Source organism: Poromitra crassiceps (assembly GCF_964638095.1).
Source record: "Poromitra crassiceps genome assembly, chromosome: 13".
Lineage (NCBI taxonomy): Eukaryota > Metazoa > Chordata > Actinopteri > Beryciformes > Melamphaidae > Poromitra > Poromitra crassiceps.
In genome coordinates this window covers 25,226,187-25,248,514 of record NC_139644.1, presented here as the reverse complement: position 1 = coordinate 25,248,514, position 22,328 = coordinate 25,226,187, and the positions used below count along the sequence as shown (strand labels likewise).

Below are 22,328 nucleotides of genomic sequence, written 5' to 3'. Positions count from 1 at the left end.
CTTCTATGCTCTGAGATTCTGTTCTTCAGAGGTCTAGAGGTTTTACCTATGTACATCAGGCCGCAGGGGCATTTTAGCATGTAGATCACATTACTGGTTTTACATGAAATAATCCCCTTAATATTAAAGGTTTTGCCTGTGTGTGGGTGATAGAATTTGTTGGTTTTTCGAGTGTAGACATGCGTAGACAATGTCTATGCATACCAGTGATTTGACATTATCAGTTTCTGTCACATCCACAAAAAGCCATTGTGACATCATCAGTGATGTCAGAAATAAACTCTTGCTCATAGCCCAGCCAATAAAGCCTGAACCTGCAGCAACAACATAGACCAATGACCAATCCTTGTTGAAGTTTGAAGTAGGTGGTTCTCCACTTCCAGGAACAACAATGAACAACAGCATTATTTTCAAGCAAGAACATGCACATGAGGATGCAATCTGGACAGCAGCATGGGGTAAAAGTGAGGTGGACGGGACAGAAACTATTGTTACCGGTTCGTTAGACGACCTGGTGAAAGTGTGGAAATGGTCCAATGAGAAGCTGAAACTGCATTCGACTCTGGTGGAGCACCAGCTGGGCGTGCTGTCGGTCGACATCAGCCCCAATGGAGCTATGGTCGCCTCCAGCTCCCTGGATGCCCAGATCTACCTCTGGGATCTGGCGTCCGGCAAACAGATCAACACCGTGGATGCTGCACCAATTGAAGCGTGGACAGTTGCCTTCTCACCAGACTCTGAATACATCGCTACCGGAAGCCATCTTGGCAATGTCAACATCTTTGGAGTGGAAAGTGGCAAGAAGGAGTATTGTCTGGCCACCCGGGGGAAATTCATCCTGAGTATCGCTTACAGCCCAGATGGAAAATACTTAGCCAGCGGAGCCATCGATGGCATCATCAACATCTTTGACATTGCCACTGGAGAAGTACTTCATATGTTGGAAGGTCACGCCATGCCCATCAGATGCCTCACCTTTTCCTCGAACTCCGAGCTGCTGATCAGCGCCTCCGATGACAGTTACATCAAGATTTATGACGTGCAACATGCCATCCTGGTCGACACGCTGAGCGGACATGAATCCTGGGTTCTTCACGTAGCTTTCTCACCAGATCACACCCAGTTTGTCTCCAGCTCGTCTGACAGGAGTGTGAAGATTTGGGACGCCAATACTAGAACTTGTGTCAACACTTTCTCCGACCATCAAGACCAGGTTTGGACTGTCAAATACAATAACACGGGATCGAAGCTGATGTCAGCTGGAGAGGACAAGGCCATCCACATCTACGACTGCCACGTGTGATGCAAATCAGGCCATCACCGATGACATCATCCTGACTGATAACTCATCACCAATGACATGAGAAAAAAAAAGTTCCCTAATGATGACGAAGCTGCTGTGTCCCATGCTGCACTTCTGACATGGTAATCAGAATCAGTATAAAAATCACAATGCCATACTACTAAATACTTTAAAATATCAATAAATATTTGGAAGAAACTTGGTTTCATGATTCAGGGATGAATATCATGCTGTTGAATCACACATCAGTCTGGAAGAGGAAGGGTTAGGCCAGGGTTAGGGTAGAGTAGATCACTGGACCAGAGCAATGTTTTAGCCCTGAGACTCCCCTGCAGCCGTGGGAGGCTGGCGGGCTGCCATGTTTAAGGTTGTTAGGGGGACAGAACAGTGCTGCAACAACTTTGACAGTGCTTTGTTGAACCTGACTTTGTTTTCTGACAGAATATTATTACAACTCTGAATACAGAACAGCGACTTGTTAACTTTACCTGTAGCTTGCTGCAACGTTACGTTACATCCAGCCAGCTATCCAACACTCGCTAAGTTGATCCAGATAACGTGACTGACTCAATAAGAGTAATAACAATTTTATTAATAATATTAATAACAAATTTATATTTTGTTCTCGCTTAAACCGAATGTTTTATGGTCACTCCAGATTCTCTGGAAGACTTTTTGGCTTGGTTCGAGCTTTAAAACTCGTTATATTTGGATTTATCAAAATATCTAATGGACGCGGAACTTACTTGCGGGGCAAATTACGTCATGAAAAGTCACGTGCCTGTTGAGCTCTATAGGTACAGAAACACCATTTTGGGGAAATATAGAAATGAGGAGTGCAATGCCCAAACATCGTAAAAATGTCGGCTTTTCTATATTATCATATATTATATTTTCTCTATATAATTTTTTACTTTCTTTCATGAATGAATAAGTTTGTTGACTAGAGTAGCTGTGTTATCATAATGTTGATAATTATGTATGTCAATTTAGTCTAGTTATGATGAACTCTGGAACAGAGTAGAGAGAATAAGGACTAGATAAGCATCTTCTTCCTCCTACTCCTTTTACTGCCAATTTTATTCGTTATTTTGTTTTTTGTTTTGTTTGTGTTTTTTATTATGTGTATATGTGTGTATATAGCCTACATGTATAGACCAAATCAGCGGGGATGTTTACATTTACTTCCGGGTACCCCTGAGGTCCACACATTATAATGGCGGTGGACGGCACAAACTGACGTGTTGAAGACAAAAACAGACAAAGAAGACAAAAATGGTTCGTCCGTGTTGTGTTGTTGTTTAATATCATTCATAACAACACTTTCACTAACGTTAGTGGAGACCAGACTAGCTAATTTACCTGTTGGACCAGACCAGAGTAGACTTGAAGCTAAATTAAATTAACGTGGCGTCAGTAGCTCTGTCTGTAACGTTAACGAGTCTACAAAAAAACTGCGAGTTTGACAGACAAACAAACGTTATTAGCTAGCTAACACTACATAAAACAAACACAGAAGAAAGGCTAGATACGTCGGACAAGCATGTTTACCAACCGTTTAACCATTTAAATTGAAAGTACTCGGCCGAAAACAGCGAGAGGGTTTGACAGCATTTATTTGACAACACGCACATTTAAACCTGCCGCCTTCCCCAAGTGGTACCCGGAAGTAAATTTGTTTACATGGTGACGTCACGGTGATTTGGTCTATACTGAATGCTGCTATAGCGCCCCCTAAAGGCGAAATGACACAATATTTCCCCTATAGGCTCAGAGTACATCCTTCCACACCTGGACCAAGGTTGGTTAGGATCGCACGTTGTGTTCTAGAGTTATGGTGATTCTTGTGAAATTGGCCCCACCCACAGAAGTTTGGAAGTCGATTATATCGCAACGGTGTGCTTTTTTCAAATACCACAAAACAGTATTGTGCAGGACACTCATCACATGATGTGTGCTTTGGTTTGGTGAAGATTGGACAAAATTTCAAGGGGGAATCGCAAAAAACCCGTTTTGGACCGAATTCAAAATGGCGGAAAATCTAGTCAGATGGAAATGGGCGTGGCCTAGATGAGTAGATGCGGAAGGACCCAAGGAATCCAGGGAAAAAAGAAGTTTGATGATAGACCATACGGTTCAGAAGTTATGGACCAGAATGTAAAGAGGGCTGTTATAGCTCCACCATCTGCTCAATTTGTGTAATTCTTTCGTGTAGAGTAAAAGGCCCCTCTGTGCACCTCCCTACCAAGTTTCGTAGCTGTAGCTGTTATGGTTTCTGAATTACAGCTAATTTACTGCAAGATTTTTCGAAACCCCATGCAAGTCAATGGGGAAAAAAATGGCGCTTAATGGCGAATAGCTCCCAAACCGCTTGACCAAACCCTTAGAAAAGTCATAGCACACCTGTCCTCAATAAGCCGCATGTTTTGAGTTCAGGCATGTCTATGTGGCGCAGAAATTGTGGGAGTTATTACGCGCGAAAAAAGTGGCTGCTGCACAGCAATGGGTCGTGGCTGGGCAAGTCTCAAGGCTTTGAGCTATTATGACATCACAATTGCTCGAGTGACATCAGTGATGGCATCACAATTGCTTGACTGACTGATGACATCACAAATACAACCTAATTGCCATAGGTAATTAAGGTAATTAGGCTATACACGGGGCCAGAATTCAACGTTTTGATTCACTGTGGGCTCAATTTTTGACCGATCGAAAATCTGTTTTGATACTTTTGTGTAGGACAGTCTAACGATGCAGATGCTGAAGTTTGGTGTCGTTTGAAGAAAAAATGTGGGAGGAGTAGGGTTTAATTCGTTTTTGCAGTTTTTGCAGTTTTTGCAGTTTTGCGGTCTTTAGACTTCATAATTGGCCATAGGTTGCATTGTACAAAAGTTTCTCCTCATTTAGGCGATGCAAAGCCGTAGCACGTATGCCTGATTTTTTATGAATTTTCAAAGTTTTAAACTTTAGACGGTCGCTGTAGTACCACCGTTAGGACTATTGGCCCCAAATTTGTGTCAAAGACGTTTGGCATGGGACTGGACAATAAAGGCAAATACAATAAGTGGCCCTGCCGCTTCGCTGGCCCAGCCACTAATTAAAATCTTAGTGCATTGAGATCCCACAGCAACAGAAGCAAACTTGAGGGTTTCAAGAAGTAAACTTTTTTAAATAAAGTACTGTATATAAACTACCTTTTCCCCTTAACTCACCCTTGTCCTCTTCTCCCTAATATACTCTGACCACTTATCCTCAGCCAGGAAGGATTTATCACTGATGACATCACAATTGCTCGAGTGACATCACTGATGACATCACAATTGCTCAAGTGACATCACTGATGACATCACTTATGTCACAAATCGTGACTGACACCGCCTGGACACAGACAGAGCCCGCTTAGCCAATTTGAACTAAAGATGAGCTGTAATTAAAATCTTAGTGCATTGAGCTCCCACAGCATAGGAGTCAATTTGTCACTGGTCTGAACTGCCAGCTTTTAAACAGCAGTAAAGTCTCTCAGTTCCTTCCATGGCTGTGTTTGTCACAGTGGAGGCTATTTTATGAGGCCATGGCTTTTAGGTCAAGTGAGAGAGAGAGAGAGAGAGAGAGAGAGAGAGAGAGAGAGAGAGAGAGAGAGAGAGAGAGAGAGAGAGAGAGAGAGTAGTGATGTTGAATGTTGAATGTTATTGTTTCTTGATGCTTTGGCAATATTGTTGTTATGACATTCATGCCAATAAAGCTATTTGAATTTGAATTTGAATTTTGAGAGAGAGAGAGAAAGAGAGCGAGAGAGAGAAGGGGGGCAGAAAAAGGGTAAATGAGTGAGCAACACTTCCTTCAGGTTCAGGTTCAAACTGCAATCAGTGTAGTCTAAAAATAGAAATGGGGGAAGGGTAGCTCAAACACACACACACACACACACACACACACACACACACACACACACACACACACACACACACACAAACATGCACACACACACAAAGACACAGACACACATAGACATACACACAGGCACACATACACACTCGTCCCTTCGATAGCTCAGTTGGTAGAGCGGAGGACTGTAGCGGATACATGGTAATCCTTAGGTCGCTGGTTCAAATCCGGCTCGAAGGAGAGATGCTTTTGAGTGGCACTGTTGCCTCACAGCAAGAAGGTCCTCGGTTCTGTTCTATTTCCGCCTGGGTTCCCATGCCTTTGGTGCCTAGTGCCCAGGCTATCTCATGAAAAAGTATTTTCATGTGGGCTTTGCATCTTCTCCCCGTGCTCACCTAACATTGGTAAGGACCCCCACTAAAAACATGCTTGTCTGACGACAATGACTGTAATTGGTCCCTGGGCGCTGTGCTGTGAAGCCACACACTGCTCCTGGCTGCCCCCTGGAGGAAGGACATGCAATGGATGGGTTAAATGCAGAGACTGAATCTCACTGAGCACCGTCAATGTGTGTGTGATCACAATAAAGACAAGCTCATTTGTCTGGTTTATGAATTTTTTTCATTCAGTTTTCCATGGGAACCCTGTAAATGTACACATGCCAGCGTGTGCTTGTGGTTTGCGTGCATGCTGTGTGTTGTAAGACTCCACACACAGCTCAGTCTGTTTGCCTGCCTCCCCCCTGGCTCCATGTCATGTGTTTCTGCCTCGCTCACTGCCTTTGTGCCAGTGACAAGGGGACAGGAGGGGGCGATGGGCCAGTGACAGAGGGACAGGAGGGGGCGATGGGCCAGTGACAGAGGGACAGGAGGGGGCGATGGGCCAGTGACAGAGGGACAGGAGGGGGCGATGGGCCAGTGACAGAGGGACAGGAGGGGGTGATGGGCGGAGGAGTAAACGGCTCTCAGGCAAGCAAGGCCAAGGAAGTGAAACTCGCAGACACACAGTTCAGCGAGTCTGCAACCCGTGGCAGCCTTGTGACTGACTGACTACACAAAAGCAGAGAGAGCAGAGTCTAGACTCAACACAGATCAGAAGTTAAGATCTCCGCCTGCATTATGTCAGCTTGCTCTCTCACCTTGATCTCTCTCAGCACTTTCAATGCTCTCTCTCCCTTCAACTCTCCTTCCCTTCTTGCTCTCCTATCTATGGCAATAATGATAATTTTATTTGCATTGTGCTTGTTTAAAGGCAAAGTTTACAAAGAGCTTCACATTCCAGATAAATATGAAGTGGGCCAAAGAAGTACTCGTGCAACAACCAGGACACATACCCCACCAGCTTCCCAGTCGAAGACACGGCCAATTGTGTCTGTAGGACCTTCTGAGCAAGCCGGGAGTGCCGCTGCTGGGAATTGAACCCGGGTCTCTGTGGCGGTCTGGCTCTGGTGCTTTTACCTCTACACTACCCAAACGCCCAAAAGATTGTTCCTTCTACCTGTAAGGAAATTAAATTCCATTTTCTCCCCAATTGTACTTGGCCAATTTTCCTCCCTGCTGCCCCGGCCACTGCTCCACCCTCTGCCGATCTGGAGAGAGCCGAAACTAGCACCATGCTTCCTCCGACACAGTTGCCAGCCGCTTCTTTTCACCTGACAGGGGGAGCTTCACTGGCAGGACGTAGCACGTGGGAGGATCAGGCTATTCCCACCAGTTCCTTTCCACCCTGACCAGATGCCCCGACAGACCAGAGGAGGCGCTAGTGCAGCGATCAGGACACATACCCCTAATCCGGCTTCCCTCCCGCAGACACCAACCAATCGTGCCTGTATGGACGCCCGGCCAAGCCGGAGGTAACACGGGGGTGTGAACCTGCGAGAAATTAAATAGCCTTGACGTGAGCAAAGATGTCCTGAGGATGGTTTACACTAGTCTAGTGGAAAGTACAATTTCCTACACATCACATGCTGGTACGGAAATTTAGGGGCTAAGAGCAAAAGCAAGCTCACAAAAGTTAATACAGCCAGCAAGATTACACGGGGCCCTCAGAGACTGCTGGTGGACTTGTAGACCACACAAACCAGGAAGAGAGCAAGATTGGTAGTTCAGGACCCTTCACATCCTTTGTTTAATGAATTTGGAAAAAGTCCCTTCAGGAAGATGATATAGGGTAACCATAGCAACGAGGAACATCCTTAAGGGATCTTTTATCCCATCCTCTGTCATCTTACCAAACAAATTACCTTTTATTGGATATTAGTGACTGCTGCTGTCTTTAGCATGTCCGTTTAAGGTATTAATTACCTACCCTGGGTAAACCCATCCCCCACGTGACCTGCTCTCAGACCTGTTCTCAGTCACTAGTGACTGGGAACTGAGAGAGCAGGTCACGTGGGGGCTGGGTTTATAGGCTATTAATTACCAGCCGTGACAGCGGGGGTGGTATTGTTTTTTACATTGAGAGTCTCTGTGTGTGTGTGTGTGTGTGTGTGTGTGTGTGTAGGTGTGTGTGTGTGTGTGTGTATGTGTGTGTGTGTCATCAAGGCAAAGTGTGGTCCTAGAGACACCTATTGTAGTGGGAATTACCACAGAAGCTGTTTAGAGTACTTTGCCAGGTGTTTATAAATGTATGCCTGTCTGTCTCTCTGTCTGTGGACAGATTTTGCGAGCACGTTAGTGTAAAAACCGTGCAAGATGCAGTCACGGAACTTTACAGGTGTGCAGTTCACATCAGAATTAAGGCAGAGTTCGAAAATGGGTGTGATCCGAGCAAGGGGGCCGATCCCCCCCACATCGCCACACCTCTTTACGCCCCTGCCTGGCCCACATTTGTTTTAAGTCGCGGGCGTCACCACTGGTGTGATCCCATCACAAGATGGTCTCTAGCACTTTCATCCCAACCGTTTATTTCTACAGGGCCACTTATTCACTGTCTTCATATATTCTAACGCATGGCAGAGGACGTTTTTAAGTGTATGTATGTCTGTGAAGCCAAAAGTCTCACGTGGAGACACATTTCCCCCTGAGTGGAGTGGAAAATAACGATGTCTAATCGAAACCACATATTCATCCGCTGCCCAGTGACTTTTAGATGTACACAGTCACCCATCGTAGTAGTCCCTTGTCGTTCAAAACGGTGTTTTCTTTTTTACACCATATTTCATGTAAATTTGACAAAGTTACACAAACCTGACAGACTTAACCACATAATACAATTATTTCCCATTTAGTTTTAGAGCTGCTAAAAGTTCTCATTTTCCCACGTTTGAGATAACACCTTCTGTCACTCAACATACATCTTCTAAAGTGTTACCATGGAGAAGCAGACTGAACAATTTACCCAGAATACATGGATGATTTTGGTGTCTATATGTTTTCATCACCTAACAGATAGGTTCACCAACAGGCCAACAGCTAGCCTAGGTAAACCCAGCCCCCACGTGACCTGCTCTCTCAGTTCCCAGTCACTACCTTGTGACTGTAAGCAGGGTGAGCCTGAGAGCAGGTCACTGGGGGCTGGGTTTACCCAGGCTAGCCAACAGCCCCCCCCCCCCCTCCCCCTCTCCTGTCTTACCTTCTTTAGCGTAGTAGAGGATCTCCACTTTGCGCTCCTCTGAGCCCAGCAGGGCCTGGGCCAGCTGGGCCAGGGCGCTCTTCATGGTGCCCGGGCCCACCAGGAATGGGCAGGTACAGGGCTGCTGCATGATCTCCGCCCGCGTAAAGCCAAACATCTGGCAGAAGCCTTCGTTGCAGTAGATGATGCCACAGTTCTTCATCTGGGCGTTGGCAATCAGAAACTTGCGGTCTGAGGGAAAGAGCAGGGAGTGTGATGCTTAGGGATGTGAGAGAGAGCCACAATAAAATAAAATAAATCAAAGTGGAAATAGTGGCAGGAGGGAGTGGAATCATCATAAACTGTGTTGCTCCTTCCTTGCTTTTTTGGTCTGCAAAAAAGAATACTACTGTTGTTTGGATAATGCATAACTCCAGAGGGAGGAACCAAGGCTTGATAATCTTCCCTCACTCCTCTCCACAATCAGCTGAAGTGGAACTAATGAAGTCCACCTTTCCATGGAGCTAATAGTGGCCAGCATCCCCAAGGGAGCGAGGAGCAGCAGCTGGACACTTGAACATGAGAGGCGGTGTGAGATCAGCCCCCCTCTTGTCATTTAAAGCTTGTTAAATGCTGTCAGCTGGTGGCTTTATCTGTCTTCAGGAACTATTAATAAGCTTGGAATTCTATTATTTGACTTTTTCTTTATTCAATATTGAGTTACCCGCATATTAATGATCTTTGAATGCTTGTGAGGTTTTAATTGCTTGTTTACATAAGCTTTTTTGGGGGGGAAGGGGGGGGGGGGTTGAATATTTAAAAAGGAGAGACCATTTTGCCTCCCTGTGTGTCATATCTTTAATGCTCAGTGTAAACCTTAGCTGGTGAGCCTGTGCCTTGTCTGCTTCCTGTTATCTGTGAGTTCAGTGAGCTGAATGAAGACATGCATAACCCTCTGAGTTATTATCCTCCACTGGAACTGGGTTAAACAGCTCTCACTGTTCCCTGTCTAAACAGATGAGGAGGGAGAGCGGACTTACTTCGTGCAGAGAAGGTGACCCTCCCTCTCCCCTCCTCTCGCTCTCTCTAAAGTAAATGGGTGAGGTCTCCTATCCAAAAGTCATTATCTGGGGCTCTGAGTGGAAAACGCTGATCGTCACGCTGGTTGCTAAGCAGCACCGCTGTGGCACGTACCTCACCTGGTCATGCACATGTACACGGCCGTGCACGCAGGGACATTACATAATGATGCTTTCTCAAAACAGCTTATATATTCTAGCTTTAATGGCCTAGATCACTGAGACTGAAAAGCATGCAGACTTTTCTTCGTTAGACCCCATTATGATCCCATGCAAGTCACAAGTGTTTTTGTTATGTTGTTATAAACTACAGCTAACCCAGATTTGCATTGTTGGATTTACAAAAATATGAGCTTTTGGCCATGGTCATTTGGTCAGTGAGATAAAACTAAACCCCTTGGGATGAGGAGAAGAAGACAGACACAACAGTCTTATCAGCAGTCACAGTGCACACACAGGGGAGAAAGTAGGCCTATTCTTCCTCAGTCTGCAGGCAATAGTCTTTTTCTTTGCCGTTTTTAGTGAAACGTGAAGTAACGGAACAGAAGCTGCATCATGTGAGCAGCCGCAAACAAACAGATTCAGGTGCAATAACCCTCAAACACACAGGACATAAAGGACCTCCTTCTTTTATGTCCTGTGTGTTTGAGGGTTATTGCACCTGAATCTCTGTTTGTTTCGATCAGACTCAACCTGACTCATACAAATTCAATCAGACATTTCAACATAGGCTAATGTAAAGCATTCATACACTAAGTGTGTAGGCCTACCAAATTTACATACACTACAGCCTCTGTGACAAAGTATGCTTCACAGGGCTGAGTAATAATTGATAGGAGGTTGACCTATAGCTATAGTAATTTATTTTTGTGACATTGGTGGTGATCTGGGGAGGTGGTGGGGTGAAGCTTTTGCTCTGGAGATGCTGGATGAATGCGGGATGCTGGCAGGAGGTGAGTGATGACTGCAGAAGTGTGATTTAAGCTGTGGTGATGGGGGCTTTATATAGTACCAGGAGAAGGGCATTTATGATGTCATTTATGATGTCATTTATGATGTCATTTATGATGTCATTTATGATGTCATTTATGATGTCATAACTGACGTCAACTAGAGAAGGTGACGTCGGAGATGGTGACGTCTTTTAGTGACGTAATTTGGGCTGAGGGGTATGATAGCCAGGGGTGTCTACCTATGCCTTTTGGTCTTCCATGATTGAAATTCAGTCTAAGACTACACTTCAATCATGAGAGACTTGTAAGACATTTTAACAATCTTTATTGAATCAGAATAGACAGTTTGAGTATGGCGTATGACTCCATGATATGATGCTCCTCTTGCTATGAGAGAGGGGGGCGTCAGTGCTGTATGAGATAGAAAATCCCAAAAAGGTGCATGGGCTTACACAGGGGCGTATAATGGAGGGTAAATGCAAGTAAATGCAGTTCATCCCACATCTTTGAAATTAGTGTTTACTCCCATATTTTCAGATCAACTGTATCAATCAATCAGGGGAAACAAGGTGGGTAAACTACCCACCTCTGTATATTTACCATTACACCCCTGCTTTCCAGACACTACAATCATAACATAAGATAAGAGCAATACCATGAGTGAAAGAACAAATATGCACACCTCCATACATGTCAAACAATATCAAATAAAATATGAGCACATTGGCCTGCTCCTTAAACATTACATCTATAAAACATAGCTGAGCCTTTAACACATAAAACATAAAGCGTCCTCCTATGCTGTTGGTAGGCAATGGCATTTAACACAAACTGCTGCTGGAACACTTTGTCAGTAAACAAGTACTGAAGCCTACAATCATTAGACATAAAAAATAAAATAGCCCACAATAGATACATTATCTATAGGCATAACAAACAAAAACATAATCATAATTGCTAGATTTGACCCTCTGGATGTATCCCCAAGGAAGAAACATAGCTTGACCCTGTCCCTGTCCATAAGATATAGATAATTCTATTGTGGGCTGCTGATTATAACAATACAATATCATAAACCCAGTCTCATATCATGCCATGTCATGATGAGCACACTGTCACTGTAAGCAGGGATGTCGCTAATTGAGAGTAAACCTAATGTAGCCTTTTTTTATTAGCAGAATACGGTTTACCCACCTTTTAGGCTGGCATGATACATCTTTGTGAGATTTGTAGCACACATCACAGTAAATATTATAACAAAAGTTATATCAAATGAGGATGAGGGGAAAACCCCAAAAAACACGCAACTGGTTATTTTTCTTTTGTGTCATGGATGTTTGCCTAATGGGCGCCACCTGGAGCTCGTCACATGGTTATAACTTACACTTTATTCAATTTGCTGTGCACTTACTTTGCCCGTCGAATTTCCTGATGATGGTGTCCAGGTAGGTGTTCTGGAGCGCAACATGCCCGCGTCTCACAGGCATTTTGGTGGTGAGGGAAAAGACTTCTCCGACACATGAACTTGCCTAGTTGGAAAACACTTCACAGATAAGAGATTTTGAAACGCCACCAGTGAAGAAACATGCCTGTTTCCGTGGGGATGACAGCACGACACCAGTTCTGTTTTGTTTGTTTCCCCCCAAAGGCCGCCGCTGAGGGATGGAGAGCGGACTTGCCAGGGCGATAGCAGATGTAGGATGTTGCACACTGACAAGACGTGAATATTGCAGAAGCCAAAAGGCGTATGCAACACCGTCACTCACTACATAACCTTAAAAAAACTGCATAAACCAGTCGCCTACAAGTCGGAGTCTTCTCCTGAGTGAGAAAAAAGTGCTTTTTGGGGGGGAGAGAAGAAGTTGTGAGGAGAAGCTGCAGAGCAGCACAGGATCCTTCCAGGTTGTTTGTCTTATGATGATCCCAGCAGAATACCCAGGCTGAAGTCTGGACAGCTGGCGATAAGGACGGCGAGGAAGAAGCTCCCATTTGCCAGCTTTTCTGGATCCACTCCCCTCCGACCGACCGCCCTCCCTTTGACAGGACTGACAGCAGCGTTATGTCAGCCACAGTAGCCAGAACACGAACGGAAGCGCTCAGGTATCTTTGCCTTCGAAATAAAAGCATTTTACAGTCATCCCCTTGGTGCGGATGCCGAACCCGGAAGAATGCATGATTTTGGCACTCTATAAATTGTTAACAAGTTTCTAAAACTACCACAATTAGTTTGGATTTCATGCTGTCAATAATTTTAATAGTGGCGTCCCTTGATGGCTTCCACCTGTGGTGGTGGGTGGTATATTTTTATACAGTATATGGGTGGTAGGCTACCCAACATTGCCAGGAGCCACATATTGACCCAAAAAAATTAAATAAAATAAAATGAAAGAGCCACAATCCAAAAAACTCCCTTTCCTCTCTTTATTTTTGTAGGTGTTTATGTATTCGTTTATTATGGCTTAAAGAGGAGTAGGACTTAAAATAGCCACACCTACCAATATAAAGGAGCCGCATGTGGCTCTAGATTAGAGCCTCGGGTTGCGTATCACTGCGCGAAGATTGTGGAAGAGTAGACTGGTTTGAGAAACTAGACTGCCCATGTATGTTGAGAATAAACAGTAATATTTCCGACCAGTGAGAGGCAGCAATGGGCCGCAAGGCATCTAGTCTGCCGGAAAGCTATCTGAAGAAGAAGAAGAAGAAGAAGAAGAAGAAGAAGAAGAAGAAGAAGAAGAAGAAGAAGAAGATTTTTTTTTAATGTTGAGATCCCCCTCCCCTTCTGACGTCGCGCAAGATGGCAGCCGCCAGCCGGTGTATGCAAACAGGAGAATCGTGTGTGTGCGGATTGGTGCGGATGATATTATCACGAATATATAAAGTGGAACAGGGGCTCCGTTTATCTCTGAGGGGAAGAAGAAGCTCATGTCTTCAGTTTTGATGGTTTAGCTGTGAAGCTAAACATTAGCTGTGAAGCTAACGTTCACAGTTTCTGGATTAGCTTAGCTGTGAAGCTAACGTTAGCTGTGAAGCTTGAAGCGTTGAAGGATAAAGTTGGTCAGTAAATAGTTCAGGAGGAAAAGTTCCTGTCACTGTGTGAAAGTGAAAATGACTAAAGTCCAGAAGCTGAGAGCTCTGTTGAAGCAGAGTCTGACTGCGGTTCCCGCTGAGCAGCAGGAGTGGAGCTCCAGTCAAGATCAGGAGGACCCAGAGGAACAGGAGGAACTCTGGATCAGTCAGGAGGCAGAGCAGCTTCAGGAGGACCCAGAGCCCCCACACATTAAAGAGGAGCAGGAGGAACTCTGGATCAGTCAGGGGGGAGAGCAGCTTCAGGATGACCTAGAGCCCACACACATTAAAGAGGAACTCTGGATCAGTCAGGAGGGACAGCACCTTCAGGAGGACCCAGAGCCCCCACACATTAAAGAGGAACAGGAGGAACTCTGGACCAGTCAGGAGGGAGAGCAGCTTCAGGAGGACCCAGAGCCCCCACACACTAAAGAGGAACAGGAGGAACTCTGGATCAGTCAGGAGGGAGAGCAGCTTCAAGGGCTGGAGGAGGCCCATATCACCAAGCTCCCATTCACTCCTGTCCCTGTGAAGAATGATTGTGATGAAGAGAAACCTCAGTCCTCACAGCTTCATCAAAGCCAAACTGAGGAGAACAGAGAGGCAGAACCTCTAGCCAGCAGCTCAACTGAACAGATGAAAACAGAAGCTGGTGGAGAGGACTGTGTACTAGTATCAGAACCAGACAGGAACTTAGATCCAGCTAGTAGTTTACAACCAGCTAGTGATGACAAGACTTCAGACTCTTCTGAACCTGAGACTGAAGACAGTGATGAAGAATGGATGAAAACTAGTGAACCTCAGTCTGGTTTAGACTCACAGAGAAACAGTGAAGTTCTTGAGGAGGAACTTTTGAGTTGCTCAGTTTGTGGTAAAAGCTTTGGTAATAAATACTTGAAGACACACATGATAGTCCACACAGGTGAGAAACAATTTAATTGTTCAGTCTGTGGTAAAGGTTTTGGTCATAAAACAAACTTGAAGAGACACATGATAGTCCACACAGGTGAGAATAAATGTATTTGCTCAGTCTGTGGTAAAGGTTTCCGTGATAAAGGATACTTGAAAATACACATGATAGTCCACACAGGGGAGAAAACATTTATTTGCTCAGTCTGTGGTAAAGGTTTTGGTCGTAAAGGACACTTGAAGTCACACATGATAATCCACACAGGTGAGAAACAATGTATTTGCTCAGTCTGTGGTAAAGGTTTTGGTCGTATGGGAGACTTGAAGGGACACATGATAATCCACACAGGAGAAAAACAATTTATTTGCTCAGTCTGTGGTAAAGGTTTTATTTGTAAAGGATACTTGAAGACACACATGTCAGTCCACACAGGAGAAAAACAATTTAATTGCTCAGTCTGTGGTAAAGGTTTTAGTCGTAAAGGACACTTGAAGTCACACATGATAATCCACACAGGAGGAGACAAACAATTTAATTGCTCAGTCTGTGGGAAAGGATTTTGTCGTAAAGGACAGTTGAAGTCACACATGATAATCCACACAGGAGAGAAACAATTTATTTGCTCAGTCTGTGGTAAAGGTTTTGGTCAAAAAGGATACTTGAAGACACACATGATAGTCCACACAGGAGACAAACAATTTAATTGTTCAGTCTGTGGTAAAGGTTTTGGTCTTAAATCAAGCTTGAAGTTACACATGATAGTCCACACAGGAGAGAAACAATTTAATTGCTCAGTCTGTGGTAAAGGTTGTGGTCGTAAAGCAGACTTGAAGTCACACATGATAGTCCACACAGGAGACAAACAATTTAATTGCTCAGTCTGTGGTAAAGGTTTTGGTCTTAAACCAAGCTTGAAAAGACACATGATAGTCCACACACGAGAGAAACAATGTAATTGCTCCGTCTGTGGTAAAGGTTTTTGTCGTAAAGCAGACTTGAAGACACACATGATAATCCACACAGGAGACAAACAATTCAATTGCACAGTCTGTGGTGAAGGGTTTGGTCAAAAAGGAGACTTGAAAAGACACATGATAATCCACACAGGATAGTAAACATTTAATTGCTCTCTGTGGATTGGGGATTTGAGTGTTTATGTATGCAAGTATGTACTGTGTGTGTGTGCACATGCTTTGTTGTGTTGTCCTGTGTTTATTAAAAAAACGACAAATTTATCACAAACAATTCTGTGATAAATGTTAAAACATTTGTCAAAATGGAAACGATGAATCACATGAATGCGAAACCAAGACCTAAGACACGTGTTTGTGTCTAGTATGGTATAAGATGTAGCCCATATAATCTAATGTATATTTATGTAGTTAATGATGAATATGAAGTATGTATATGCCAGTATAGGATGTGTGTGTATACTGTATACAGTATGCTTATAACTATAACACTGGTTCAATGTCGATGAAATAATGGCCACGCTTCATACTGATGTCTTTTGAAGAATTATTTCTCTCTCTTTGTCAACAGATGCAATGAAAACTAAAAGAAAATAAAAACATAAAAAGGTTGAAATTATAAGTATAATTTTAAAGCCTCTCCAGCAATTATCCATTGGTATCCACGTTCAAACACGCTAGCATGACAATTATTCCTCTAAACCTGGCTTCAAATGCCCCAAATTTTTCTCGTTGGCGCGTTTCGCCCCTCACCAAAATCTGGTAGCGAGGAAATTTTTTTGTGGCCCTCTCTATCATCAAAGTTGCCCATCCATTGGTTACGGCATGACAATATTTGTTCGGCCCCCAGCAACAATCTGGGTTTCTCATGTGGCCCCCCATGAAAAATAGTTGCCCACCCCTGCTATAGCTTCACTACATTGACGCTATCCCCAGAGAAATGTAGTGAAGCTACCACCACGCTACTGAGAAATGTAGTTAAACTAGTAGCGTTGCTACTTCTACTGCCCAACACTGCCTTTTTTTGGTCAATAAAGGGTTTTATTTTGAAAGTTGTGACTGGTTTGACAGTTATTTTCTTCATGTAGTACTGATGTATACAAATTCCTCCTTACACATATTATATATTTTAATTCGGGAACTTTATATTAATCAAAACTGTTGCAACGCATTTTTGTCCACAAGAGACCTTTTATTTGATAAGTCGTGACCAAATGTTGTTTTCTTTTCCTAACGTGTCTTGCTTGACTCCCGACTCTGGTCTGATGGCCTGACAGAGTGCAGACCTTAGTTTCGCATCAGTCTGTCGGGCTGCACTCCTCAGTCACAAGTCTCTCCGCTCAGAATAGCATCATGCATCCCATTCTCTTTGGCTGCCATTACATAGGCTGGCTACTCTTCAATTAGTGGGCCTATTCCGACAATAAATTATAGATAACAATTTTCACAGCAAAACTATAAGCTCCCTTTATGAATATTATAGGAATATAGTGATAGCATAGGGAAGATTAAAACACACACACACACACACACACACACACACATACTGGCTCTGGTTTTGCTATGACCATTCCAATATGACAGACCTACTGCAGCCATCAATGGGACAAAAGAGTTGTAGGCCTGTCATCCTGAATAGCCAGATAAGAGACATTAAGTCAGACACTGACTGACTCTGACTGGCACTGATTATTGTGGCTCAACAGGAACCACAATAATCTTGGATTGGAGAAAATCTCTCTCTCTCTCTCTCTCTCTCTCTCTCTCACACACACACACACACATTCAGTCTGTTTCTCTGTGGCTGATGCAACCATATCCCTGTCTCTCACTATGCCTCATAATCCCAAAACATTACAGTTATTCACCATGCAAAAACCAGCAGAAAGTTATTTGGAAGCCATATCTATAAAAACAAAACAAAAACACATCAGGGCAGCATTCGGGACCAACACTTCAAGTTGCTAATTTCGTGATCTTGATCTAATAATTTATCACCAAATTAAATCTTGTCAGTCATCAGTCATTGTTCCACGTTGTCCCCATACATTTAGCCGATATAAGCAGGTTTGGAAGTTGGCATTTCATTTGTAAATGCAGGGACTTTGCCATAGGCCTCTAGGGTTTAGTGAATTGACACTGTTGATGCCTCTCTCTAAAGGGTGTTTAAAGATCAGAGAGGACGTGGCTGGGGGCTGGACGGCCGGGACGAGGTGGAGGCTCTGCGCTTCGTCTCAATGGGCTCGATGAAATTAGGGCTAAAATTAACCAACAAGCACACATGCCTTCCCATGACCCTACGGTGCGAGGGCCAAGTGAGACAGGAATGCACGCCAAAGAGGGCAGCAGACACAGAGGCCAAAAGACAAGCTGCTACCGCTGGCCACAACTGTGTGTGTGTGTGTGTGTGTGTGTGTGTGTGTGTGTGTGTGTGTGTGTGTGTGTGTGTGTGTGTGTGTGTGTGTGTGTGTGCGTGCGTGCGTGCGTGCGTGCGTGCGTGCGTGCGTGCGTGCGTGCGTGCGTGTGTGTGAGAGAGAGAGAGAGCAGTTGATAACATTTTACAGATCCCATTGATCCGTTTTCTGTTTTCCTCAAGCAAGAATGGTTTAATATAATATAATTTTAATTTCTTTTGAATCTTTGGTTGGTGTTTTTTGCTGAAATCATGAAAAACAACAGCAGGCTTTGTTAGGGAAGTAAGAAATGTCTTTAATAAACTGACATTGAACTCATCATATTATCATGATGATGATCAAAGCACAAATATGTTTTTTCTTCATAGACTGTATTTTCATTTAAAAAAGAAAGAAAGAAAGGAAGAAAGAAAGAAAGAAAGAAAGAAAGAAAGAAAGAAAGAAAGAAAGAAAGAAAGAAAGAAAGGCCTGCACCAGAATTTGGGTCAATTCATGAAGAACTCATTGGTTCCACTTCAACTGAGGAATTGTAGAACTGGATTTGGAATTGGATTTGGAATTAGAAAAAGCCTTTGAAGTTTTTCTTACCACTAGCAGAATACTGAATACTAATGTGACTGGTCATTTGGCATGCAGCCTCTCCTCTCTCTCCCCAGAGGGTTTTCATAGTGCACTTCCCTGGCTGATTGCAACTCAGCCCAGTTGTACTGCTCTACTCAGGTGAGCTCCACCAGTAGCTAACAAATTGAGCTCTCCATGGTGCTGAACCATGATTTTTTCCCCATTTAGTTGACCGAATGACCAAATAGGTCACCCGCAGGGGTGCTCTTTACACTTCCTGAAAGATTCAACGCAGTCGCACGTAAAATGGCATAGCTGTGGCTGGACACAACTGTGCTCGCTCACTCACTCACTCACTCACTCACTCACTCACTCACTCACTCACTCACTCACCCACAGACAGACTTCACATTCTTATTATAGGATAAGTGTTATAGTATCAATATTGAATATCATTACATCTTAGGTAGACCTACCTTTCAGTTCACGTGATATTTGACACGTAATTTGATTGGTTTAACTGTCTTTTATTTGATTCCCAATGTTTCAATATAATGTTTAGCAAGTCAAGACTAGGCCTGCTCTCTTAGAAGTGGAATTTCATGACATTTCCTGGAATTCATTTGTTTTTCCTGTCATTCCAATTCAATTCCTGTTTCTTTAGAGCTGCAGGTGACATTCACATTCAATCTCCAGGAATTTCCTGACCCTGACCTGCCTGTCTGTGTGTTCCATGAACAAGTGTCACCATTTTTGGACACCTAACCAAACTGAGTGACAGTGTGTTTTCATGTTCCCTATAGCTTACATGTCAGCTGTTCTCACCTCTCACCCGCTGCAGACAGATAATAAGCCAAAAAAACAAAAACAGAAATGCCCCATTAGTGACCTTTCCCCCCACCTTCCCGCCCCCTTCCCGGCCGTCCCATCCCTCTGGATCGGGACTAGATGTTAAAGTGTTTAGGAGCCAGACGTCAGCTTTATCTGCCTGGAATTCCTTCAGCTACAGGCCGCCTTCAGCACAGACCTGAGACCTTCCATTCCTCAGATAAGAGCCAGGCAAAACAGATACATAACGTACTGTACTTCACACACACACACACACACACACACACACACACACACACACACACACACACACACACACACACATGAGGCAAACACTCAATGACACTGCAATGCAAACGTCACACATCATCCCAAAGGAAATTAATTAGATTATAGTGTATTGAAATCTAATGTCTCCTGTGATAGGCGTGGGAAGGTTGTGTGTGTGTGTGTGTGTGTGTGTGTGTGTGGGTGTGTGTGTGAAAGGAGATCAGTTTTTCGTTCTTGCGAAAGCAAAACGGACTTCACTGATAATCCTGATAACTATCATGACAGTTCAATTATTGTCACAAGAAATTAATTTCAACAAGATTTTAAAGGTCCATTAGTCTGTTTTTGTTTTGAAATATGCTGTGGCTCAGGATAACAATAATGTATAATGCAAAATAAATGTAGTTTAGTTAAAAGTGTGTGCCTATTTATTGACTGAATTTGAAGGCTAATGCTTGCATGTTTGTGTCGACACTATTTTTGTCCGTTATTTTTCCTCTGCCTCCAGACATAATAGTACTCGAAGTGGGCAGCAATATTACAGGAGGTTAACCCATCTGCTTAGATCAGTTATGACGAACAGTGTCTGCTGCTGTCAACACAGTAATACCCTGAAGTTAAAGTGGCATAGAGGTTGACTGTCACTCTACATAACACTCAGTTCACTTGGATATAGGCTATGCGATGTGCCAATATCTTTACGTTATCCTCTGTGGAATGCAAATGGATGGCCAGCTAAGACGGGAAGGAAAGGAAAACACACAAGGAGGCCTCATTTCTAACAAAGGAAATGTTTTATTGATGTTAACATGTTGTCATAGTGAAGGCCTAGAGCGTCGATCAAAACTAAGGTTATATCCACAGCTCATGCAGGGTTTTCTTCGGAGGGGGGGAGTGCGTTTCAGACGCGTCCCGCTACAAGACTCAGCAGTCAGAAATCATATCTAGAACTGACGAAGACCACAAAAAATTGAAAAAAGAAAGAGACAAAGACAAGACATAACAGAGCAAATATCGAGAGATGGTTGTATGTTATTGAGAGGCCCAGAGGGCAAGGGGGATGGGGGGTGGGGGGTTTGGGTGGGAGCAAAGCACATGGGAGTGCGAGCGCAGTTTGTCCTCGGTGACAAACACAGCAACTCTCTCATTAGCAGCCGGGCCTCTCAGTGTGTTTCACTCAACGAGCGGGGTGGTGCTGGGTGGTGCGGGGTGGCCATGGATTACTAGAGTTAGTGCTGTGACATCCATCTTTCTATCCTCCCTTCAAAGTAAAATCAAAGGGTTTCAGCAGACAGACCGCCACGTCGTCTCGCCCCCCCCCGGCAGCTGCCTATAGCTAGCACCGTGTTATCTCCACAAACACCCCCTCTGTCTCTGTGTCTCTGCGCTATCACTCCAACACTCCACAAATTGGCCTGTGGTGGGAGATGAGGGGGGGGAGGGGGACTTTTACTGCATGGTTAGAGGTTAAAGGTCGAGTCGTAGCTTCCCAGCTTTCTGCCCCTGGCCCGGCTGTCACCTCTGCTATACTTAAGTGGGCACGTTCTGACGCCGCCCTGGTGTCAAAAGATGATGTTTGTCTTATACCATATCAGGAGGGGGGGAAGGGGGGGGGGATTAGGTGGAGTGATGGAGCCACAACAACAGAACATGAAATAGCACCGGAGGAGGGCAAAAAAATAAAAAAATTCACTTTCACCTATGGTTTCGCCCCAAAGTACCGTCACATACACACACACACATGCTGTCTGTTTTCCTCTCTGAATCCCATCCTGACTTTACCGCTAACCCTGACTACCTCCATGTCGTTTCCTCGCCACGCTTCACATACATGATAACCATGCAACGTCAGCCCCCCCATCCTCCACTGAATGTTGGCTGAACACAATCCCTACATTTCAAGGCCTCTTCTATGGCAGCTATTCCAAAATGATCTAACAGTCTGGTCTGTCACTGGAAGTTAAAACAACAAACAGGGTACCATTAGGATGACTGGCATACATTGTATATGCAAGCTAAGTCACGTGACATCTTTTGCCCCGGAAGTGAGTTTCCCATTCATTTTCTCCATAGACATTTAGAAAAACCTTATATAACGAGTTTTAAGGCTGGAACCGAGCCACCCCGTAACCTACTGAATCGTGAGTGACCATAAAACATTTCAGTTAAAAATAACATCGGGGGATGTTATTATATATATATATATATATATATATATTATATATATATACAGGGGGATGTTAGCCCCCGCCTTTATTTTTTGTTTTTGCTGTGAAATGTTTTATGGTCACTCATGATTCAGTAGGTCACGGGGTGGCTCGGTTCCAGCCTTAAAACTCGTTATATAAGGTTTTTTTAAATGTCTATGGAGAAAATGAATGGGAAACTCACTTCCGGGGCAAGAAATGCCACGTGACTGTTGAGCTCTATAGTGACGCTGTACAAGAAAACACATACATGGATCTTTTTGGGAGTCTAGGAGCATTCGATCGTTAGGCCGTGGCCGTGGGGCTGTGAAGCACTTGGTTTGTGGGTAATG

The 22,328-nt window shown here is 44.0% G+C and overlaps 2 protein-coding genes across 2 annotated transcripts in view; one reads left to right on the top strand and one right to left on the bottom strand.

Moving 5' to 3' along the window:
* kcnh6a (potassium voltage-gated channel, subfamily H (eag-related), member 6a) overlaps window positions 1-12,256 on the bottom strand; it is a gene marked incomplete at both ends in the record, with an annotated part of 39,944 nt that extends 27,688 nt beyond the window's left edge. The window contains 2 exons of the mRNA XM_083649506.1: window positions 8,759-8,989; window positions 12,181-12,256. Of these exons, the coding sequence (XP_083505632.1) occupies window positions 8,759-8,989; window positions 12,181-12,256 (307 nt within the window). The remainder of the gene's footprint in view (window positions 1-8,758; window positions 8,990-12,180) is intronic.
* Window positions 392-1,303, top strand: LOC310787815 (uncharacterized protein; the record flags this gene model as incomplete). Its single annotated transcript, XM_083649292.1, has 1 exon — window positions 392-1,303. One exon carries the CDS (start codon window positions 392-394, stop codon window positions 1,301-1,303), a length of 912 nt encoding a protein of 303 aa, XP_083505418.1.
* Window positions 12,257-22,328: the final 10,072 nt, after the last annotated feature.